We start from the raw sequence: 22,443 nt of genomic DNA, 5'->3' as shown, positions 1-22,443 counted from the left end.
ATCAACCTTATATAAATATCCATTTTCTTATACTGAATATAATTTTGGTTGAGTTCAATCATTCAACAAAAATTTATTAAGCCTTAGACACTATGGTAGTGTTAGGAATAGCATTAGGAATAATGCTAGGTTTGGAATAGACATGTTCCATAACCTCAAGGAACTTTAGTGGGAGAGACAGAGAAGGAAAGCAATAATTAGAAATCAACATCATAGATTACACTGCTTTGGTAATGACATGCTGGGGATACTCTAAAAATAAAGTAGAGAGGACAACTCATTCATTTTGGTTTGGTAGAAAAGAATCTCCTGGAGAAGCAAGGACTGAGCTGAAGAGTTTTCAAGGACAGTAAAACTGATGATGATGCGCAACACTTATCAAGAACACAGCAGATACTTTACTCTCAATCATTAAGTCACACTCTCAGTTAACTAGATGAAAAACTATGGGTAAGCAGGAGTTTTAAGTTCTAGTCACTCTCCTTCAAACTCTGTTATTAGCATTTAAAAAGCTAATAATTATTAGTGTAAAACAGCCTTCAAGTTTATCTTCTTCCAAGAAGACTTCATTGACACCCAATCAGGAATCTCTCCTTTATCAAAAATCCCATAGCATTAAACTTGGTCAAGGTTATACATCTCACATTGTGCCTCGTAATGTAGTTCTGTCTGTACAGGTGTCATCTCTAGAGTAACCACACAGTTCCTGAGGTGCAGAAACTGCATTTCATCCATCCTGCATCACACACGTGCCCAGAGTTGGAACCAACAGACACCCAGCATCATGATTACCAAGTACTAAGGCCACAGGATGACTAAGGTCTACTTCTTCAAAGAGGCCCTTGCTGTAACTACATTTTATTTTTGATAAAGTCTGATCAAGTATTATCTTATTTGAAACAACCTGTCACTGTATTTTCTAAAAATTGAGTTTCTTACTTCCATAATAGTATTTTCAGAAGATCAAATAAAAAGAATTGAAATGCCTTGTTTTAAATGTTGCCATATTTCAAAATTTACTCAATTCAGCTAATGCCTTTACAAAATTTAGCATAACCCTGAAACTAAAACATTCAAAGAATAACACTAGACTCAAAAGCTAATAATATTCCAAAGGGTGAAACTGCTATTATTTAATCATTTTCTCTCCAGGGATTGAATTATGAGAGAGAATGAAAATGAAAGAAAGAATCACATTAATAAATAAGTCTATGGAATGTTACAAGAAGTATATTAAATGTGCATATGAGTAGAAATCAAGTAGCTCAGACTCAAGATGAAAACTTAATAGATAGAAGCTACTGGATAAATGCCTCCATAAACACAGACAAAGCAAATCTCTCTAAACACTAAACTGCCTCCCTAGGACAAATGCATGATAAAAGGCTAACACAAAATACCACATTCAAAATGCCAACTGCAAAATGCACCCCAACATTTTTCTTCACATGCAGATATGTGTGGGGAAATTTTTTAAGCATGATCAGCAATACTCTTTTATAGAACACTCCTGAACAGTGTCCCTTTGTTATGGCTGATGAACAGAACCTATTACTGTGACTACTTGTTCCTGGGAAAGATCTCACAAGCCCACTCTCCAGAAAGAAGCATCTACCACTCATCACCACCAAGTCAGAGGTCTATTGTTTCCTGGCAGTCCACAGTCCTGTGGTACCACCTGAAAATGTGTCTCCCTACAGGCTTGGTAGGGTTCCGTTAATAGAGTCTGAGGGGGATTGGTGGTGGGTGGTGTGAGGGGTCTGCTTCCAGCTTGGGGTGAATTTTCTTAGGACTCTCTATACCTTAAAAATCCCTGTTGTCATTTATTCTTACATAAAACGAGCAAAACATTTTCAACTTTATAAAATAAAACCTCTTGAAAAGCAGATGGTTCACTGTAAAAATGGTATTAAAACCTTAATAGGCTATTAATAGAAACTTTATCTATCTATTTTGGGCAAATATAGCCTAGAAAGTAACAAGATGATGACCCCAGAATTTTGGAATTTAAAGTTGGAAAGAATCTGAAGGATACGGTAATAAAGAAAACCTACAATTTAAGAAAAATGGATTCCAAAAAAAATAATAAAGTTCTAGGCAGGTTGGCAGCACTAAGTTATATGTGGATTACATTCCACCCACCTTACAAGAATCACTTTCCTAGAACTGTTTTACAGGAAATTCTATCTGATATGGAAAGCCATGCCTGGAGAAGGAGGTTGAGGAAAGTAGAATAAGATAAGATGAGATAGAAGTAAGTGATATTAACTGAGTCCCCATTATATACTCCACATTATGCAAGGCATTTTACACATCCTGTCTCCTATAACTTGCAATTACCTAACTGTAGGTATCATCACTCTCACTTAATACATAAAAAAATGAGGCTTGAAAATGAGGGGCCACACAGATAGTAAGTGACAGGACTGGGACTACAACTCACAGCTCTGACTCTGCATGTGTACCATCTGCAGCATCCAAATACAGTTCAGGGGCCAAGTTTACCCCTAACAGAAAGTTACTTACGTATATCACTAAATCTATAGGATTCGCGTCAGATATATGAAACTCAGAGCTACTCCAAAACTTCCAGGCAACATCTGCGTTTACCTAGCTTGGGGAAAGTACATTATTTTTAGGAAACTAATAAAAACTAACGTTGAAAGCTAGGATCATTGACATATGAATGAGGTAAAATCCTCAACATATCCCTGAAGATATCTTGTGGTTTAGACATCTCATGGTTTTCAAAAACAAGTCTGCAAAAAACACTTTTATTTTCCCTGGTGTACTGGTGTTTGACTAGCCCATAGCGACTAATTGGCTAAAAAATTTTATTATACAACTACTTAAAAAATTAATATCACCTTTGTGTTACTGATTTTTTTTTTTTTTTTTTTGAGGTGGAGTCTTGCTCTGTCACCAGGCCGGACTGCAGTGGTGCGATCTCAGCTCACTGCAACCTCCACCTCCCAAGTTCAAGCGATTCTCCTGCCTCAGCCTCCTGAGTGGCTGGGACTACAGGCATGCGCCACCACACCCAGCTGTAATTTTTGTATTTTTAGTAGAGATGGGGTTTCACCACGTTGGCCAGGATGGTCTCGCTCTCTTGACTTCGTGATCCACCCGCCTCCACCGCCCAAAATGCTGGGATTATAGGTGTGAGCCAGAGCACCTGGCCCATGGATTTTCTTATTCAAAACTTTTAGTGGCTAGCCAATTCCTTAAAGATCCGTCCTACCATTAATTATCACCAAATCAATGGTTTGTCATTTATCAGCTGTCTATAGTCATGCCCCACCACTTGAAACTGTATGTCCTTACAGGCTTGTTGCATTTATAGATGACAGGGTAAAGGCATTTTTTTTTTTTTAACTCATGTATCCCATGTGCAAATATATTCCTGATCAAGAGGCACCAGGCCCTAAAATCTCTGCTTTCCCATGCTTACATTGAGTCACCCACAGCAGTCAATACATGAAGAGAAGCAAGATCCTTTTCATACTCCATGGCTCCCAAGCACAGAGCACAGATGGCTTTAGGTGGAGGCAGTGTATTATCAAAGATAAGATGAGACTTTGCAGTCAGAAAAACATTGCTTCTGGCCCAGCACTGCTACTTCCAACTCCTGACAAGTTGCTTCATCTCCTCTAGTCTCTCTCTTCTTACTGGTAGAGAAGAGAGTACACCTAATCAAATGGTCATTGTGAGACTTCTATGAGTTAATTTAGAGTTTTAAAGCAGTGTCTGGTATACAGTAAGTGTTCAGTAAAGGCTATTATTACAATTACTATCATCATAACCATCATCACTTAATGTTTTTATCTTGAAACTGAAAAACATTATTTGCATTTTGGAAAAAGTGAACAGTCTAACAGTAATATAAATGAAGGGACACAAGACTACAGACAGGAAGACTAATTAGGAGGCTATTAGTGTAACTCAGGCTACAAAGACATGGGCTAGTACTCAGGAAAGGATCAGTGAAGACAGAAAGGCAAGGACAGAGTCAGGAAATATTGGACTGGATGGAGAACTGGGCAGAGATGGTAGGAAAGGGAGGAGATTATGACTTCCACATTTGTGACTTGAATAGACAGTGGCATCTTATTAGAAGAGAAAAAGGTCATGCTTTGCTGTGGAAGACAATTTTGGGCATGGTGCTGTTGGGAATTCCAGGAAGAGCTGTGTAGATGGCAACTGGTTCTGCAGGTAAGAAGAGAGACCCGCACCGGATGCGTGGTTTGATAAGGATCACGTTATGGCTGGCAGATGAGCCAAGGATGTAGAAGAGCATACCCAAAGAGGGCCTGCAGAATGAGAGGAGGCAACAACCAAGACCAGAGCACTAGCGAACACCAGCATTAAAGCGTCTACAGAGAAACAAAAATGAATCTGAGGCAGAGAAGAACATCTAGGATACCAGTGCAGAAGTCAAGAGAGGACAGTGTCAAGTCAGGTAAATAAAGATTGATTTGTCAAGGACCTTAGTTACTTAAAAAGCTAAGAGAAACATAGGTTAAATACACAAAGTGGATCACAGATTTGTTCTCTAACAATGTCTTCATATTATGCAATGTTGATGCAATCCTTTTTTGATAGTATTTTAACTGTGGTATGCCATGTACCTTGTCCATTTATTTAAATTAAGAAATATTCTTAAAAGTTCACTATGAGGTAAAATCGTGTTTTAACTTTCCCCAAACTAGTCCAATGTTAATAATTTTAAAGGATACTTTTTAGCTTTTAAAAACCCATGTACAGCAAGAATACTGGGATCAACTAATAAATTCTCAAATCTACCCGAATTAATCCTTAAGAACTGTAACTTCTATTTTCTATTCCTCAAAGAAATAATGTGTTATTTTATACGACAATGATGCACTTCTCTGATATAAGTTATAAGGATAAGAACTGGTCCTAGACATAACACGAAACTTCCACAAAGGAAGGAAAATGTTGCTATCTTTGGGGAAAAATGTCCCTCTTTGAAATCCAGTATCAAACCTCTCCAGTAGCATTAGCTGGGCACAATAATTCAAACCTGTAATCCCAGCTACTCGGGAGGCTGAGGCGGGAAGATCTCTTGATACAGGTTTTGGTATCAACACCCTGTCTGACAACAAAACAAAACAAAAAAAACCAAAAAACTCTCTCCAGTAGCAATTGCTTCAATTCCTTTTAAACAATTACAGTGCCATTTGTTTCTGAGCCAGAATGAAAGATTAGTAATAGTAAAAGGCAGGCTGAAAAAAAAATAGTGAAAAGGTGAGACTTGCTTCTCAGCCATAGGAAAAAACTGGGCTACCTCAGCCATGCTAGAGCACAGCCCAGAGACGGTAGACAAGGGCTGCGGCAGAGAGAAGGAGCACTGTAGCACTGTTTTTTTGTTGCTGCCTTCACTGCGGTTCTTTCTTACCACTGACGTCGGAGCACGTATGGTAGGCTGCCAGGTATGCCTGTGCCTGTCCCAGCTCTCATATCCAACAAGAAAACCAGAAAAGTGAGGAAAGCATAGGGTAATACCATGGTTTTAGCCTTACATTCAACTTAAGACTAAAATAACAAACTTTGTACTTTTGAAAGTATCTCTGAAAAGCACAGTAACTGATGGAACATAAACTCCAACGCAACCGTGGGTCATGTAAAACATACAATATTATTCCAAATGTAATAAATTCTAAAACATTGAAAGTTATTACAGACTCTGTAAATTATAATGTACAAACTATAATCAACCTAACTTTGGGAAAATTATTAACCCAGGATAATAATAATTATACTTTGCTTAATTTCAGAAAACTTTTCCCAAGATTGCTAAATCTTCAGTCTCTACTACTCTCCACCTTGAAGATACACTTTAGGTTTTCATCCCTCTTAAATGCAAAATGCTTTATGAGCCCCAATGTGTCACTTACGTAACTGGAGGGAAAGCAATAACAAAGAGAGTTCTGCAAACTAGAGAAACATTTATTATTTTAAAATGGCAAACAGATACTCATTGTTCAAATAAAGCTTTAAGAACTTAAATATCAGTCCTAAACTGTATTTGCTGTCAACTCAAGAATCTAATAATCTGTTAAATATTCTAGCTACATCTGTTCTCATGGCTACACATAAAGTCTGAAACTGCCAAAATTTATTCCCTAACAGACACTTTAGAGCAAAAATTTTGTTAAGTTCAATGCCTTGCCAACTCATAAGCTTAGGTTTAATTTTAAAAGAAAATGTAAGGTGTGATTACACATTTACGAAGCCAACAAATTCACAGCTCTCAGTCTGTTTTCAAGAGGTCATTGCCCTAGTAAATATCATTACATTGTAATAAATATAATAAAATAAAAATGTCAATTAACTTTCAATTAATCACCTGGGAACCATCTAAAATGTAGCATCTAATAGGGAGGGGAAGTAAAAGGATAAAATGGAGAAAAGAGATACAACTTTGAGCCTTTTTTATATTTTCCATGTCTCCACTTCACTTTTTGAACAGAACACAGTTACAATAACAATTTTTACTGTCCTTGTCTTCTAATTCTATTATCTGTGCCAATTCTGAATGGTTTTGATCAACTGGTTGTCCTCCTCAATATGTTTTCCTAATAATCTTTGATTATGTATCAGAGAATGTGATTTATCTTGTTGGGTTCTAGGTATTTTATATTCCTATAAATACTCTTAAGCTTTGTTATATAGTTAGTTTACTTGGAAACAGCTTGATCCCTCTGATGCTTGCTTTATGATTTGCTAAGCAGGTCTGGAGCAGTGTTCAGATAAGACCCAATTACACATCCTACTGAGGCAAGAATTCACCAAGTCCACTTCCCAACACCTCAGGAGTTACAAGTCTTCCCATTCAGGCTATTGGAAAGAGGCACTGTGTGAGTGCCAGGTGCTGTTAGCTCATCCTCTGGGATACTTTTTTGCCTCCTGCCTTGGGTAGTTTCCTCACTTGCATTACCAGCACTCTGCTGAATATTCAAGGGCAACTCTCTCCTCTCTGGGACTGTGTCCTATAAACTTGAGCTGCCTTGACCTCCCCAGATTTAGCTCTTCAACTCTGAGTCTACCAGGCTCTGCCTGGGTCCACTTCCCTGAACAGCACCCTGGCAACTCTCTCTAGGCAGGATGCAGAGGCAATCACAGAACTCACCTCAGTTGTTTCCTATTAGGTACCATCACATCTCTTCTTTGCCCCAAATCCAGTGTCTCAAAAAACAATCTCTCATTTATTTTGCTTTTATTTTATCAGGTGGGAGAATAAATCTGGTCCCTGTTACTCCATCCTGAGCGGATGCAGAAGTCCACTCTCTCTTTTTTTTTTTTTTTTTTTGAGATGGAGTGTCGCTCTGTCACCAGGCTGGAGTGCAGTGGTGGGATCTCAGCTCACTGCAATCTCCGCCTCTGGGTTCAAGAGATTCTCCTGCTTCAGCCTCCCGAGTAGCTTAGACTACAGGTGCGCACCACCACGCCTGACTAATTTTTGTATTTTTAGTAGAGATGGGGTTTCACCATGGTGGCCAGGACGGTCTCAATCGCTTGACCTTGTGATACGCCTGCCTCGGCCTCCCACTGTGTTGCAACTACAGGCGTGAGCCACTGAACCTGGCCTCCACTCCCTTTTTGTGAAATCACTTCCTGAGGAAAAGTCCTCCTGCTCCCCTTTTCATTCAGCATCCAAGTTCTCCTGCTCCCCTTTTCATTCAGACCTCTACTGCAGAACCGCAGAAGCCAGTGACTGCTCTTCTCTGTGGGTCCTTTGGAGGAGGTGCTCTGGATGTTCTCTTTGGTTTTAGAGCCATCTTCATCCTGAACAATGCTGTTGGTTTCTTCTGACCCATTATCTGCTCAGCAAAGCCAGGCCTGAAGGCCACACTCCTGCCATACCTCCCCTTCTCCCTGACTCGCCAGTCTCTTGGCTTGAACAGTCATTTCTTGAAGCTCAGGAGTCCGGCAGCTTATAACAATAATATATGTTATTCTCTAGAACATACACTGGCTAAATACCACTACAGATGTGCCATAATCTCTTAAAAATCTGTTACGCTTGTAAAGATTTTCTAAATATGGTCCATAGTCCAAATGTTCCCAAAACCAAAATCAAAAACAAACAAAAAAACAAAAGAAGGGCAAAGTTCCTTGGCATTAACTATAATAGATATATAAACATAAAGCAAAAAGAACGAGGACTCTTAAAATATACGTAAGCACTAAATCTCATCAGAAGCAGCAGTGACCACCACTTCTAGGAGGTGGGTTCTAGGATACGACCAACTTCAAAGTCTGGATAAATCAGTGAAAAACGTTTCTGGAGTCAGTATGCCCCTAAGCAGATTTCAAGTCCAACAGAAGAATATGTTGAAATTATGAGTCACTTATAATTAACAAAAACCGCTAAAATCACTGTTCTTAAAGATGTTACTATTTTTGGAGAAATTCTGATGGAATGCTATATACTGAAAGGGAAAGCATAAGTGATCTAAAAATTTGGAAATAAGAAATATTTTAATGAAATTACACACATGTATGATTTCAAACACAACTAATTATTGTAAGATAATTTCAATAAGCACTCTAAAGATTATGGTGGCACTGGAAAGATTAAAAATCTAGGAAGTTGAGATTCGACACTTCCATTTAGCTCTATCTCTAAATCTATCTACTGTTCATGACTTGGGGTCTTTGTTCTCACTGTCCCTTCTGTTTGGAGCTGTACAGTCCTAGATCCTCATATGACTGCCTTCTTAGTGAAGCCTCTTCTCACATATCTTCTCAGAAGGGCCTGCCCTGCTCACCCTAGCTGAAGCAGTCCTCCTCGGCCTTACCACTATACCATTACTCCCTTTTATTTCCTTCAGGTCTATATTATTGTCTGAAATTATTCTTTTTCTTTATACACTTATTATCTGTCTTCTTCCACACCCCTGACTAAGAATGAAAGCTGATTCTCAAATCTCAAGGCCATTTTTTTTTAAGTGCTAGCTAGACAACTCCACCATGTAAAGGGTTATAAGTTCTTTATTTTGGCTCATATACTAAATATTAGTTCTTCTTTCTTAATGAAAAATATATTTCCTATTGTTTATAAAAGCTTCTGCAGGGGTCCACCAATTAGAATTGGATGACTGAGTACTCATCTTTGGAACTGACAACTTAGCTACTGGTGCCAGTACCTGTCTTTGCCTGTAGCCATTTCTAGCCACTGTATAACGTTTTGCTGTCTATCAAGGCAATGTCCATTCCTGTCTATAAAGGCATTGGTAACAGTAATATCATTTTACATGCAGAAAAATATTTAGAAAAGCAATGTATGGGTATCTTCCCCCTACAACCACACAAGTGTCTCAGATAACCAGCTAAAGAGAGATATCCTTCTTCACAGCACAAATGAAGTGGATTAAACTATTCAGATGTTTCTCAAGGGCAGATAAGAGCTATCAGAGTCATCTCTAGGCTGTATGTTTCCCTACCCACCAAGAGAATCACTTAACTAGGAAGCCACTGTCACATTTAGGAATGGGTCATACTCCTGTTTTTGTAGGGGCAGGAATCTATTCTCTCTGTTGGGAATGTCCATCAAATGAAATGACAAAAATATCATATATCCATTTGAAACTACAGATGCACTGGTGTAAACATCTGGAACTAAGTCAGTTTGTTCCAACTTAATGTCAAAAAAGAAGACACATTTGAGTTGGTGTGGTGGCATGGTGGGAGTCTTGGACTGAAGACTCTGGCTCTGATGCTGGCCCCTAAATAGCCTGATGACTTAATGCAACTCAATCTCCTTCTCAACTCCAATAACTGCTGCCCAGCCCACACTATAGGCTCTGGTGGGAGCTGAATGAGAAAATCCATAGGAACCTATTGCAGAGACTATTAGCACTGGAGAAGTGTGAAAAATTATCCTTCATTCTCCCATTCTCCCCACCCTCATTCAGTGTCCTGGCCTAGAGTTTTGGGAAAGCTACAGGTGAACAAACACTGTTAGAAAAAATGCATGCACATACACATATTCAACTTTTTCTATCACATATTATCTTTTTCTTCAAAGTAAGAAAAGGAAAAGTCATCAGTTTAGTTTGCATGGCATCTTGTTAAAAAGGAAGGTTTATTTTTAAGTAACTCTCATCTCTTATGAACCAGAAAATTGAAAGTTTAATTTTCATTAGCAGCATTTGAAAATGTCTCAAATGGTGTTATGTGGAATGTTGAGTTACAGAATTTTAGTATGTGTTACATGCAAATTGATTCTGTGAGCAAGTAAGTTGTGAAATGCTGAGTCAAAAATATTCTTTTTTTTTTGAGATGGAGTCTCACTCTGTTGCCCAGGCTGGAGTACAGTGGCCTGCTAAGTGAAACCAATTCTCCTACCTCAGCCTCTTGAGGGTTTGGAATTACAGGTACCCACCACCACATCCAGCTAATTTTTGTATTCTTAGCGAAGACAGGGTTTCACCATGTTGGCCCGGCTGGTTTCGAACTCCTGACTTCAGGTGATGTGCCTGTTTAGACCTCTCAAACTGTTGGGATGAACACTGAGATGAGTTGAGATGACATCAGCTACTGCGCCCAGCCAATAAATTCTTTTACTATAGGAATTCTCAGAACCTTTAGCATGCTGATACACAGTGTAAAGCTCCATGGGCAAATGCAAAGTGTTTCTGGAACTTATGTGATCACAAAATGTTTCATCAATGGCAGGCAACCTTTTCAGTCTAGTACTCCATGCAGAAGAAATCAGGAAACATTACACCTGTTAAAAAATGCTTAATTTGGCCAAGCACGGTGGCTTATGCCTGTAATCCCAGCACTTTGGGAGGCCGAGGTGGATATATCACAGGGTCAAGAGATCGAGACCATCCTGACCAATATGGTGAAACCCTGTCTCTACTAAAAATATAAAAATTATCTGGGTGTGGTGGCGTGTGCCTGTAGTCCCAGCTACTTGAGAGGCTGAGACAGGAGAATCACTTGAACCCAGGAGGCAGAGGTTGCAGTAAGCCAAGATCGTACCACTGCACTCCAGCCTGACTACAGAGCAAGACTCCATCTCAAAAGAAAAAAAAAGTTTAATTCAATTTTTATATGTTTATACTACCTGTCCATTCCTGAAGTCAAACAGCACCCAGGAGATTTACTTATACTGAAGTCAAGTAGTCCCTGACCCAGCTTTCTCAACGTTTCTGCCTTGTTTTTAACAAGCAGCCATATTCAATTACTCCAGTTATTTCTTCTGGTGTTTACCTCTGCTACTCCTAAATAATATGAAAATACTTTTTTTCTATTTTAAATATTATTTATTGATTTCCTGCTGGAGACAATGAGGATTAGCTATTTTAGACTTCTGCTTCCCCTCAACACAAATAGCCTTCTTTTCCTTCATCTCCCCAGCAAGTTTTATCATAATTCTGCTTTTAATTATTGCAATATCACATAAATACTGTTTGTGACTGAGCCATGTAGTATATTATTTCTTGTAAAACTCTGTTTCCCCTCAGTGTTAATATCTACTTTGTTGTTGTTTGCTCGGTTTTTTTAAAAAAATACTTATCTCTAATTCATCATTCAACCCTCCACTAGGATTTAATAATTAAAGTTATAGGCCAGGTGTGGTGGCTTATGCCTGTAATTCCAGCACTTTGAAAAGCCAAGGCGGGTGGATCACGATGTCAGGAGTTCAAGACTAGCCTGGCCAATATGGTGAAACCTTGTCTCTACTAAAAATACAAAAATTAGCTAGGCATGGTAGCATGCGCCTGTAATCCCAGTTACTCAGGAGGCTCAGGCAGGAGAATTGCTTGAACCAGGACCCAGGAGGCAGAGGCTGCAGTGAGCCCAAATCATGCCACTGCACTCCAGCCTAGGCTATAGAGCCACACTCCATCTCAAAAATAATAATAATAAAGTTATAAATAAATAAAGGAGAATAAAGGAGTCAAAAAACTCTTCTTAATACTGCCACACCTATTCGACAACGTATTAGCTTTTTTCTCCCTTGGAAACACTACTCTTAGAATTCTCCAGAAGGTCTTCCTGTCCCAGTATGAACTGCTCTCCAGGCTTGCTGAAGCTTCTCACCCCCTCCCTGAAGTTCCCTGTGTCTCTTCTGAACGGAATGAATCCTGGGGTGATTCATCTCTGCCCTGTGCAGGCTCCTCCTCCTTCTGGGTTACTCCCTTGTGTGTGGAGCATCCTCCAGGAGCTTCCTGACACAGTGTTCACATCAACCACACTGGAGCCCTTGGCTGTCTGGAAATGACTTTATTTCCTTAGGCTTGATAAAAATTTTGCCCAGTAATTATTTTTAGTAACCATTTCTACTTTCAGCATTGTTGCTGAAAAGTTGATGTCCTTTTGTTTCCCGATCCTTAATATAAAACCTTTTTGAAGGCTTTTATGATGTTTATTCTTAGTGTAGTGAAATTTACAAAAATATTATTCGACAACAGACCTTTCTCCACTCATTTTGTCAGGCACTTCATGGGCTCTTTCAAACTCAAACGCTCATATCCTTCAAACACTAATATTCTTGTGGGCTGGTCTGGACAATTTCCTTATGTTATTTCCTTAATAAATTTGTCTCTCCTTTATTTCTGAAACTCCTAGTACTCAAATGTTGAACTGATGAATTATCTTCTTAACGTTCTTAGTTTTTCCTCAGACTTTCTGCTCTCTTCGAGGTTTAACATTAGCTTCCAATGCTTCACTTGAAGTCTTCTACTTTTGCTACCTTATTTCTAAAAGCTCTTGTTTTTAATTGTTCCTTTTCTATAACATCTTTTCCTATCTCATAAATACAAAATGGGTTCTTACAAGGTAGTCTCATCTATCTGAAGCTACCAATTACAGTTTTTCATTGTTTGAGACAGAGCCTCCCTCTGTCACCCAGCTGGAGTGTTGTGGTGCAATCTCGGCTCACTGCAACCTCTACCTCCCATGTTCATGCAATCCTCCTGCCTCAACCTCCTGAGTAGCTGGGATTATAGGTGCATGCCACCATGCCCGGCTAATTTTTTTTTTTTTTTTTTTTGAGACAGAGTTTCGCTCTTGTTACCCAGGCTGGAGTGCAATGGCGCGATCTCGGCTCACTGCAACCTCCGCCTCCTTGGTTCAGACAATTCTCCTGCCTCAGCCTCCTGAGTAGCTAAGATTACAGGCATGTGCCACCATGCCCAACTAATTTTTTGTATTTTTAGTAGAGACGGGGTTTCACCATGTTGACCAGGATGGTCTCGATCTCTTGACCTCGTGACCCACCCGCCTCGGCCTCCCAAAGTGCTGGGATTACAGGCTTGAGCCACCGCACCCGGCAATTTTTTGTATTTTTAATAGAGATGGGGTTTTACCATGTTGGCCAGGCTGGTCTCAATCTCCTGACCTTGTGATCCGCTGCCTCAGCCTCCAAAAGTGCTGGGATTACAGGCATAAGCCACTATCCCTGGCCTCGTTTTTAAGTTTTCCTCTGCTCCTCAGTCTCTTGTTCTTCTGCAGGTTTCAAAAAATATTGATTACTAGCTTATTGTTTATGTATTTCAGTTGCTTTCATTTTGGAAACTTTCTTCAATTGAATATGATTCCTCAGCTGTGCATTCATATTCGAGTGAGGCACCAAAAGTTGATTCAAAGTTATGCAGAGTGTGGGCTCAGCACCACAAGGTGGTAAGTGCAGACCTAGTTGTTTCACCAGAGAACTCCCTAAAGGTCTGTATCTGCAGGCCCTTTCTTGTGGGCTGGTCTGGTGCAGTTTTGCGGATGAACCCTCCATTCTTCTGCACAGGGAAGGTGAGTATGGGTGCCAGAGTTCTGACCCACTGGGGAAAGGGGCCTAAACAGTCTTATTGTTTACTATGTAGGCTTTCACTTAGTTCCTCTGTTTTCAATACAGTTGTATCTCTACCTGTCCTGAAATGTGTTAGAGTCAAGCCTGGAGCCTCTCAGGTGCAATTTGACGTTGCCTGATGAGGTAGAGATGGGGTGATCACCTGGCTAAGCAGAGGATCAAGGGATCTTACTTCACGTATGTGCTTTCAATATACCTTATCTTTCAAGATCCTGGTACCTTCAATTCCTGAGCCCTTCTAGAATTCCGTGGTACACGCCAGCACATATCTCTTGTCTGAGTTCCCCTCTACAGTTTCAGCCTTCTTGAGCTACCACTTATTTATCTACTTTCTATCTTGTCAAAGTTGATATCATTTCTCATCTACTGCTATTTCTTTTCCATTCTTCTTTTTCTTTCAAATTGTAACTTTAAAAGCTCTTTATTATCATCTTAGTGGGTTTTCAGTAACGATAACTGCTCCATACATTGTGTTAAATGGAAGTTCTGTATCAGTCAAAAATATTTTGGTATAATTACACTAGCCTTCATTACATTCCCAGTTTTGATACCTCAAGAATGAATAAGAGTAACAAAGAAGTTTAAAATGTAAATGACATATCTCTAAATAGCAAATGTTCTACATATTGAATTTAATTTTTTTTTTTTTTTGAGACAGAGTCTCACTCTGTCGCCAGGCGCCAGGATGGAGCGCAGTGGCACACTCTCGGCTCACCGCAACCTCCGCCTCCCGGGTTCAAGCAATTCTCCTGCCTCAGCCTCCCGAGTAGCTGGGACTACAGGCGCATACCACCACGCCCAGCTAATTTTTGTATTTTTAGTAGAGATGGGGTTTCACCATGTTGGCCCATGGTCTTGATCTTTTGACCCCGTGATCCACCTGCCTCGGCCTCCCAAAGTGCTAGGATTACAGGCTTGAGCCACCATACCCGACCTAAAATATATTTTAATCTATATTTGACCAAATAAAATTGCTCAACTATTTTTTAACCAAAAACATATTTATACTATGACCGATTATTAATCAACCATATAAATAATCAGACTAAATAAATCACTTCTAAAAGGTTTCTTTTAAATAGATAATTCATCCTTTTATATGCTGAAGAAACAGGCTAAGAGATTCAGGAAAATTATAGTTTATAGATTTAAGCAATGTTTCATATTCTGTATTTCCACTATTTGTATTTAGCGAAGCAAGTTAACTAGAATTGAGTTACAAGTGATTCTGAGAACCTCTTATTTGGCCCTTTAAGAAGAAAACTGTCTCATCTTCAATAACCTTGCCAGAAATTATCATTATTTCTATTTTACAGATAAGAAAGCTAAGGATAGGTCATTTGCAAAAGGTCAAACAGGTAACAAGTGGCAGAGAAAAAATTCAAGCTGAGATCTTCAAGGACTCTTCACAATAATCCAAACAAATAGTATTTCTCTTAATTTTGAATTGAATCCATAATGATATCAGGATAAAACTATGCCATTAATTTAAATCACAAGACTAATCTCTTACGAGACAATTAGATGCAAAATTGGTATTTATTAATAAATAACTATTTTACGAAGATGTTATACTTATAGGCTATTAACAAAGCTATTAAGAAATGTCTACATAGATAATTCTTTAAAAGTTACATCTTAAAAAGTCCAAGTACTAGTTTAAGTTTCTCACCCTTGAAACTTTTCACTGAAATTCTTATGTTTAAAAACTATGACATTTACATTAATCTCTCTCATGCTGTCCTTGAGAAATAGAAAATGATTTTATAATTTTAGAAAATTTGGCCTATCATAGTATAAAATATTTACCATTATTTATAGATTTCAAGCTACTGATTATAAGCTGGTAGTTCTCAATTGGCACACTATTTTTTCTTACATATTTCAGAGTTACAGGCATTATCAACAAATCTGTTTATCACATCTAAGTTTATTTAAAAGATGCAATTTTTAAAGAAGTTTTAAAAATGCTAATCAAGAAAGTTCCAGACTAAGTAAAGCTTTACAACAGAATAAGGTATAAAGGAAACTGAATGGCTTGCCCAAGAGCACAGAGTTCATTACCAATGACGCCAGAACCTGGGTCTTTTAACTCTAAGAAGAATGCTATTGGTACTACATAATTCTACCTCCAAAAATACAAATATGCTGCCATTTCAATTACATAAAACACAGTGAGACTCAGATTTTGGCTTTTATTTAAAAGTGATGCTTTTTTCCCCAAACCTTAAATTTTTGTTATTTTATTTTTTAATTTAAATTTACTTTATTTATTTTGAAGTAGGGTCTTGCTCTATCACCCAGGCTGGACTGCAGTGGCATGATCATGGCTCACTGCAGCCTCAACCTCCTGGGTTTAAGCAATCCTCTGGAGTAGCTGGGACTACAGGCATGCACTACCATGCCCAGTTAATTAAAAATTTTTTTTTCTTTTGTAGAGATGGGGTCTATGTTGTGTAGGCAGATTGGTCTTGGAGTCCTGGGCTCAAGTGATCCTCCTGCCTCAGCCTCTTAAAGTGCTGGGAATATAGCCATTAGCCACCATACCCAGCCATCATTTTATAGCACAAAAATTATCTAAGTCACTAGGTGAGAGTGAAGAAAAGCAAATAAAATTTCGTAGCTCCAAATCTTATTGCTTGCTCTTCTATCTAATCATCTTAACTTGTTAAAACCTGAAATTCGATCTTATGTATTAAAATGTGGGCATACCTCATTTTATTGCACTTCGCAGATACTGCATTTTTTAAATAAATTGAAAATTTGTGGCGAGCAAACCAGTGCCATTTTTCTAACAGCATGTGCTCATTTTACGTCTCTGTGTCACATTTTCGGAATCCTCACAATATTCCAAACTTTTTCAGTGTTATATCTATTATGGTGAGCAAAGGAAGTGATTTCTTAAGAAGAAATCTACTGAAGAAGATGCCGTGAACAGTGTTGAAATGACAAGAAAGGATATAGAACGTTACATAAACTGAGCTGATAAAGCAGCAGCAATGTCTGAGAGGACTGATCCCAATTTTGGAAGAAATTCTACTCTCGGTGAAATGTTGTCAAATATCAATGCATGCCGCAGAGAAATCTTTCCTGCAAGAAGGAGTCAACTGATGTAGCAAACTTCATTGTTATCTTATTTTAATTAAGATATTGCCACAGCCATCCTAACCTTCAGCAACCACCACCTGAGGCAAGACCCTCCACCATCAAAAAGATTATAATTCCCTGAAGGCTAATGATGATTAGCAATAAGATATTCTTAATTAAGGTAAGTATATTGTTTTTTAAGACATAATGCTAGTTCACACTAATGGACTATATACAGTATAGTATAAACATAACTTTATATGCACTAGGAAAGCAAAAAAACATGTAACTTGCTTTACTGCAGAATGTAGTGGCCTGGAACAGAATCTGCAATATATTTGAGGTCTTGCTATAATATATTTCAACAATCAAATTTCAACACATCTTGATAGAAAAATCACAATATTCATATAATTCTTATATTATGTAGCAAAAAAAAATGGTCTATTAAAAATATGGAATACCCATCTCTTTATAGCTGCACAAGTAGTAATACAAGTTAGTCAGAGCTGGCTACCACCGACAGAGCACTTAGCTGGTGCCAGGCACTATTCCAAGCACTTTACTGATTCTCTAAAATCCTATGAAGTACTGTACTATTATTACCCCATCTTATAGACAAGAAAATCACCTTCTAGGGTCACATGACCTGTACCCAAGCTGTCCAACTTCTTGCAAAAATTTCCTCTCAAAATTCTAAGCCTTCCTATCATGTTCCTTGAAACTCTTGTTGCATTATAAACATATTTCCATGCCTAACTTTTTTTTTTTTTGAGACAGAGTTTTGCTCTTGTTGGCCAGGCTGGAGTGCGATGGTGTTACCTCGGCTCAATGCAATCTCTGCCTCCTGGGTTCAAGCGATTCTCCTGCCTCAGCCTCCCGAGTAGATGGATTACAGGCATGCACCACCACACCTGGCTAATTTTGTATTTTTAGTAGAGATGGGGCTTCTCCATGTTGGTCAGGTTGGTCTCAAACTCCCAACCTCAGGTGATCTGCCCGCCTCGGCCTCGCAAAGTGTTAGGATTACAGGCGTGAGCCACTGTGCCCGGCCTCATGCCTAACTTCTTTACAACAGAATGTCCCTCTACCTTTTCATTTAACAGTGAAGACTAGTCTGACCATTTCAACCGCTGCTACCTTCCCTGTAAGGGAATTTCCTCATTTCCCACACCCACACATCAGTCTATAAATGCCCTGGGTCACAAGCCTCACCCACTCATTCAAAAGTCCCTTGGCTAGGCTGGGTGTGGTGGCTCACGCCTGTAATCCCAGCACTTTGAGAGACTGATGCAAGTGAATCACCTGAGGTCAGGAGTTTGAGACCAGCCAGGTCGACATGGTGAAACTCCATCTCTACTAAAAATACAAAAATTAGCTGGGCATCGTGGTGCATGCCTGTAATCCCAGCTACTCAGGAGGCTGAGACAGAAGAGATGCTTAAACCCAGGAGGCAGAGGGTGCAGGGAGCCAAGATTGCACCATTGCGCTCCAGCCTGGACAACAAGAGTAAAACTCTATCTCAAAAGAAAAACGTCCTTTCTCTGACAAGGACTTAATTCTTAATGCTGCCATAAGCCCTCCTATAATAAATGAAATTTATAGAAAGCACCTCTGGAAAATTCACATACATACAACCTTCTGTGAACAGTCTGATCCATGCCCGCCCCGGAGCACTTCTGAAGCTCTTCCATCTACAGCCTACACACAGCCCATCTGCCATCCCTGCCCGGCAGTCTCTCAAAATGTGGTCCAGAGACCATCCATATCAGAATCACCTAGAATGTCTGTTTTAAACCATTCTAAATTTAAACCACTCTAAAGGCTTGTGGAATAAGGAGTCATTTCAACTTTCTCCACTGGAATTAACTTTAGAATGGACTCCCCAAAGATGGAGCCCAGGAATTCTCATTTTAAGTACTCTCCCCAGGTGACTCTTATGGCTCATTAATGTTTAGGGCCCATCTCTAAGGATACATGACCCTCATTGAGAACTTGTGTCCTAAAACACTCTTTTCTATTCATTTCTGCCTCATCCCTTGGACTCATCCTAGAAGACTTTAACATCAAGATACAAATCTACCTCACCTATGTATTGACTTCCTTGGGGATGGGGAGGGTGTGGTATATTAGCGACCAACTCCTCTGTATGTGACAGAAACCCACTCCTGTTATTGTCACATCCTAGACCCAGAACAACTCCACTTATCAACAGTCCTAATACTCACAGTGTACTCTGCCAAATCTATCCACTCCCTCTCCCACCAAATCTGCTCTTGTGCAACAGTCAGACCCTATCCCATGACTTCTGCTTCCTCCCATCTAGCAAAGCCCTCCTCCAGCTTCAGTGCCAGAGGTGCCCAGCACAGACGACAATCTGTCTCATGCCCTCTGAGACTGACTCCCCACGGACTTCAGAAATACCAACCCTGTACCTTCCATCGCAGAGATGGCCACCGCAGGACTTGGGATGCCAGAGCTACTCAAGCAGGCTGTTACCCTTAGACTCCTTTTCCCTCTCCAGTTCAGGTTGGCCTAGTGATGACAACCATTATAATAACTAATATTTACAAAGCACTAACTGAATTAGGTAACAATTAATTCATTTAATCCTCAGAGCAACTCTATGATAGGGGAACATCATCATCCCCATCATAAACCAGTGACATTGATGCCAAGAGAGATAAAATAATTTGCCTAAGGTCCCATAGGTAGTGTGGACCGAGCTGAGATTCGAAGCCCTCCAGCACCTTTCCACAGCCTGAGCTCAAGTTCATTCCCTCCTGCTCTAGTAATGGAGAAGAGGAGCAAGAAAAGAGCAGCCCAGTCATTTACCATTTGAAGAAAACTAGCTCACAGCTCCTATTTTGCTGGAAAACTTTGCCCTGTGCTCCACTCCTCCATTTTATATTTGAGATTCATGTTTTACCCTCTCCTGAGCTTTTTATAACTCATCCTCAAAATATGGCAACAGATAGTGGTTTTAACAAATGTTTTGGAAAGCTTATTTATCAGTTTTATGTGTTGAAACGTTGTCTATTATCAGCTGCAACTTCTAAACAGTAGCATGTAAAGTAGTATGGAAAACTTCAAGACCGAAAATGAACATTGAGGAAAATTTTTCAAACTCACCTCTTATTTTTCTTGTAATTCTCCAGTTGCTGGGACTGCATATGTTTGCATCTTTCGAATTCACACTGCCCACATAAGTCTTCAAGATGCAGCAGGTTGTTCTCTATCTCCTCAAAACTAGCCTCTAAATGAGCTGGAAGGATATAAAAATAAACAAAATTCAAAAATCAGAATCCTGACCATTATGAATAAAAAAAAGTATCAAAAAGGTAAAAGTTTACATTGTTGAGATTGTTTTGCATTTATTTAATTTTATTAAACTTTCTTGAAGCAAAGTAAAATACACTGGCCAACATTAAAACATAATTCAAATTACCTTTTTTGACTGTATTTCAAGCATTTTCAAGATGTAACTTTCCTAAATACATATGAAGCAGGAAGACAAAGAAATGGAGGAACATCTTCATTAATGCAATGTCCTAATGACCCATACACCACATGTGAATAACCAATTTTCACATAATAAGAGTATGGCAAAATATAATTAACACAAATTATACCTAACTTCATATCTGTGCCTCTAAATTACGTTAGCTTTTTTTTTTTTTTTTTTTTGGCCTCTGGCACATCACATACACAAATCTTCAAGGCATAATGGATATGTATAAATACTTGGTAAGCATGGGTTACTAGGCTACTCAGTGGTTGGATGAAGAAGGGACTTAGCGCTAGCTGTCAGGTGACTACTCTTTCAGTACTCCACTCTGCTACTAGGCCACAGAGCTTTGCAGCTATTTTGGACCGTAAGGATCACCCACTCAAACCTTTCACTGAAAAGATTCAAGACTAAAGCCTAGAAAAACAAATTCAGTGCCTTGCCCAAGCAAGCTAGTGAAGGGCCACATGGCCAGTGAAGGGCAGTCAGGAATCTAAACTGAATCCCTTTCACATTACAAAATTTCCAATTGATGGGATGCTACATAAACTGAGATTACAGGGGAAAGGATTTGTTGTTTTCTCATACGTATGAAAAGCTTTTGAGGTCAAAGATTTGAGAACTCAAACAGCCTCCTAACTAGTTATCTATTATTCACTGACATATGCCAGTCACAGGAATACAAAGATGAAAAAGACAGTCCTGGAGCTCAAGGAGCTTACAGGAGAGGGGAGGAACATTTCAATGGCAACAGAGCATGACAGAGCCAGGCATGGGGTGCTGCAGAAACTCAAAAAAGTGGCATCTAACACAGATGAGGGAAAAGCTCAGCAAGCAATGACTCCCAAGTCGGGAAGTAACAGCGACAGAATGGGGAAGGGAGCAGTTGAGGAGGAACAAGCTGGCTGTGCAGACTTCCAGTCTTGAGTTCATTTAAACAGCTGCAGTATAACTCCTTCATTCATGTATTAGCTTTTCAAATGACTAGCTTTCTTAGCATTTAGGTTGGAAGGAAACTCCTCAAATTTCGTCTAGGTATACTGAGATGAAAATTTTTGCCTGTTTTTGGAAATCCTAGCAAGAGCAATTAGGCAAAACAAAGAAAGACAGACATCCGAATCAGAAGGAGGAAGTCAAATTGCCCGTTTGCAGATGACATGATCTTATGTATAAAAAACTCTAAAAGCGCCACCAAAAAAACTTGTAGAACTTAATAAATTCATAAAGTTGCAGAATACAAAATCAACATTCAAAAGTTAGTAGCATTTCTATACACCACCTATGAACTTTCAGGGGGGAAGAAATCAAGAAAGCAATCCCATTTACAATAGTTACAAATAATTACAATACTTAATATATTTAAGATGAAAGAGCCAGGTGCAGTGACTCACACCTATAATCTCAGCACTTTGGGAGGCTGAGGCATGAGGATAGCTGGAGCCCAAGGGGATGAAAGATCTCTACAAGAAAAACTATAAAACACTAATGAAAGAAGTTGAAGAAGAAACAAAAATAAAGAGACATCCCCGTGTTCATGAATTAGAAGAATTAATATTGTGAAAATGATCACACTGCCAAAAGTGATCTACAGATTAAATGCAATCCCTATCAAAACACCAATGACATTCCTCACAGAAACAGAAAAAAAATACCAAAACTCATATGCACTCACACAAGTCCTTGAATAGCCAGAGCAATCCTGAGCAAAAATAACAAAGCTGGAAGCATCAGATCATCTGGCTTCAAAACATACTACAAAAAGCTACAGTGACCAAAACAGCATGATGCTAGCATAAAAACAGAAGCACTGGAACAGAACTAAGAACCAAGAACATCCAGAAATAAATCCACATATTTATAGCCAATCAGTTTTTGACAAAGGCATCAAGAACATTCGCTGGGAAATGCATGGTCTCATCAATAAGTGATGCTTGAATAAGTAAATATCCATACGGAGAAGAATGAAACTGGACTCTTTTCTTTCACCCTATAAAAAAATTAACTC

The 22,443-nt window shown here is 39.1% G+C and overlaps 1 protein-coding gene across 11 annotated transcripts in view; it reads right to left on the bottom strand.

The window, feature by feature from the left end:
• DTNBP1 (dystrobrevin binding protein 1) overlaps positions 1 to 22,443 on the bottom strand; it is a 161,703-nt gene that overhangs the window by 60,144 nt on the left and 79,116 nt on the right. For all 11 annotated transcript variants that reach the window (XM_035294859.3, XM_078368308.1, XM_035294853.3 and 8 more), the window contains one exon: positions 20,063 to 20,195. In XM_035294859.3, the coding sequence (XP_035150750.1) occupies positions 20,063 to 20,195 (133 nt within the window). The remainder of the gene's footprint in view (positions 1 to 20,062; positions 20,196 to 22,443) is intronic.

This window comes from Callithrix jacchus, chromosome 4, assembly GCF_049354715.1.
Source record: "Callithrix jacchus isolate 240 chromosome 4, calJac240_pri, whole genome shotgun sequence".
NCBI classification, from domain to species: domain Eukaryota; kingdom Metazoa; phylum Chordata; class Mammalia; order Primates; family Cebidae; genus Callithrix; species Callithrix jacchus.
The sequence above is the reverse complement of the archived record's forward strand: the minus strand, read 5'-3'. Positions and strand labels throughout refer to the sequence as shown.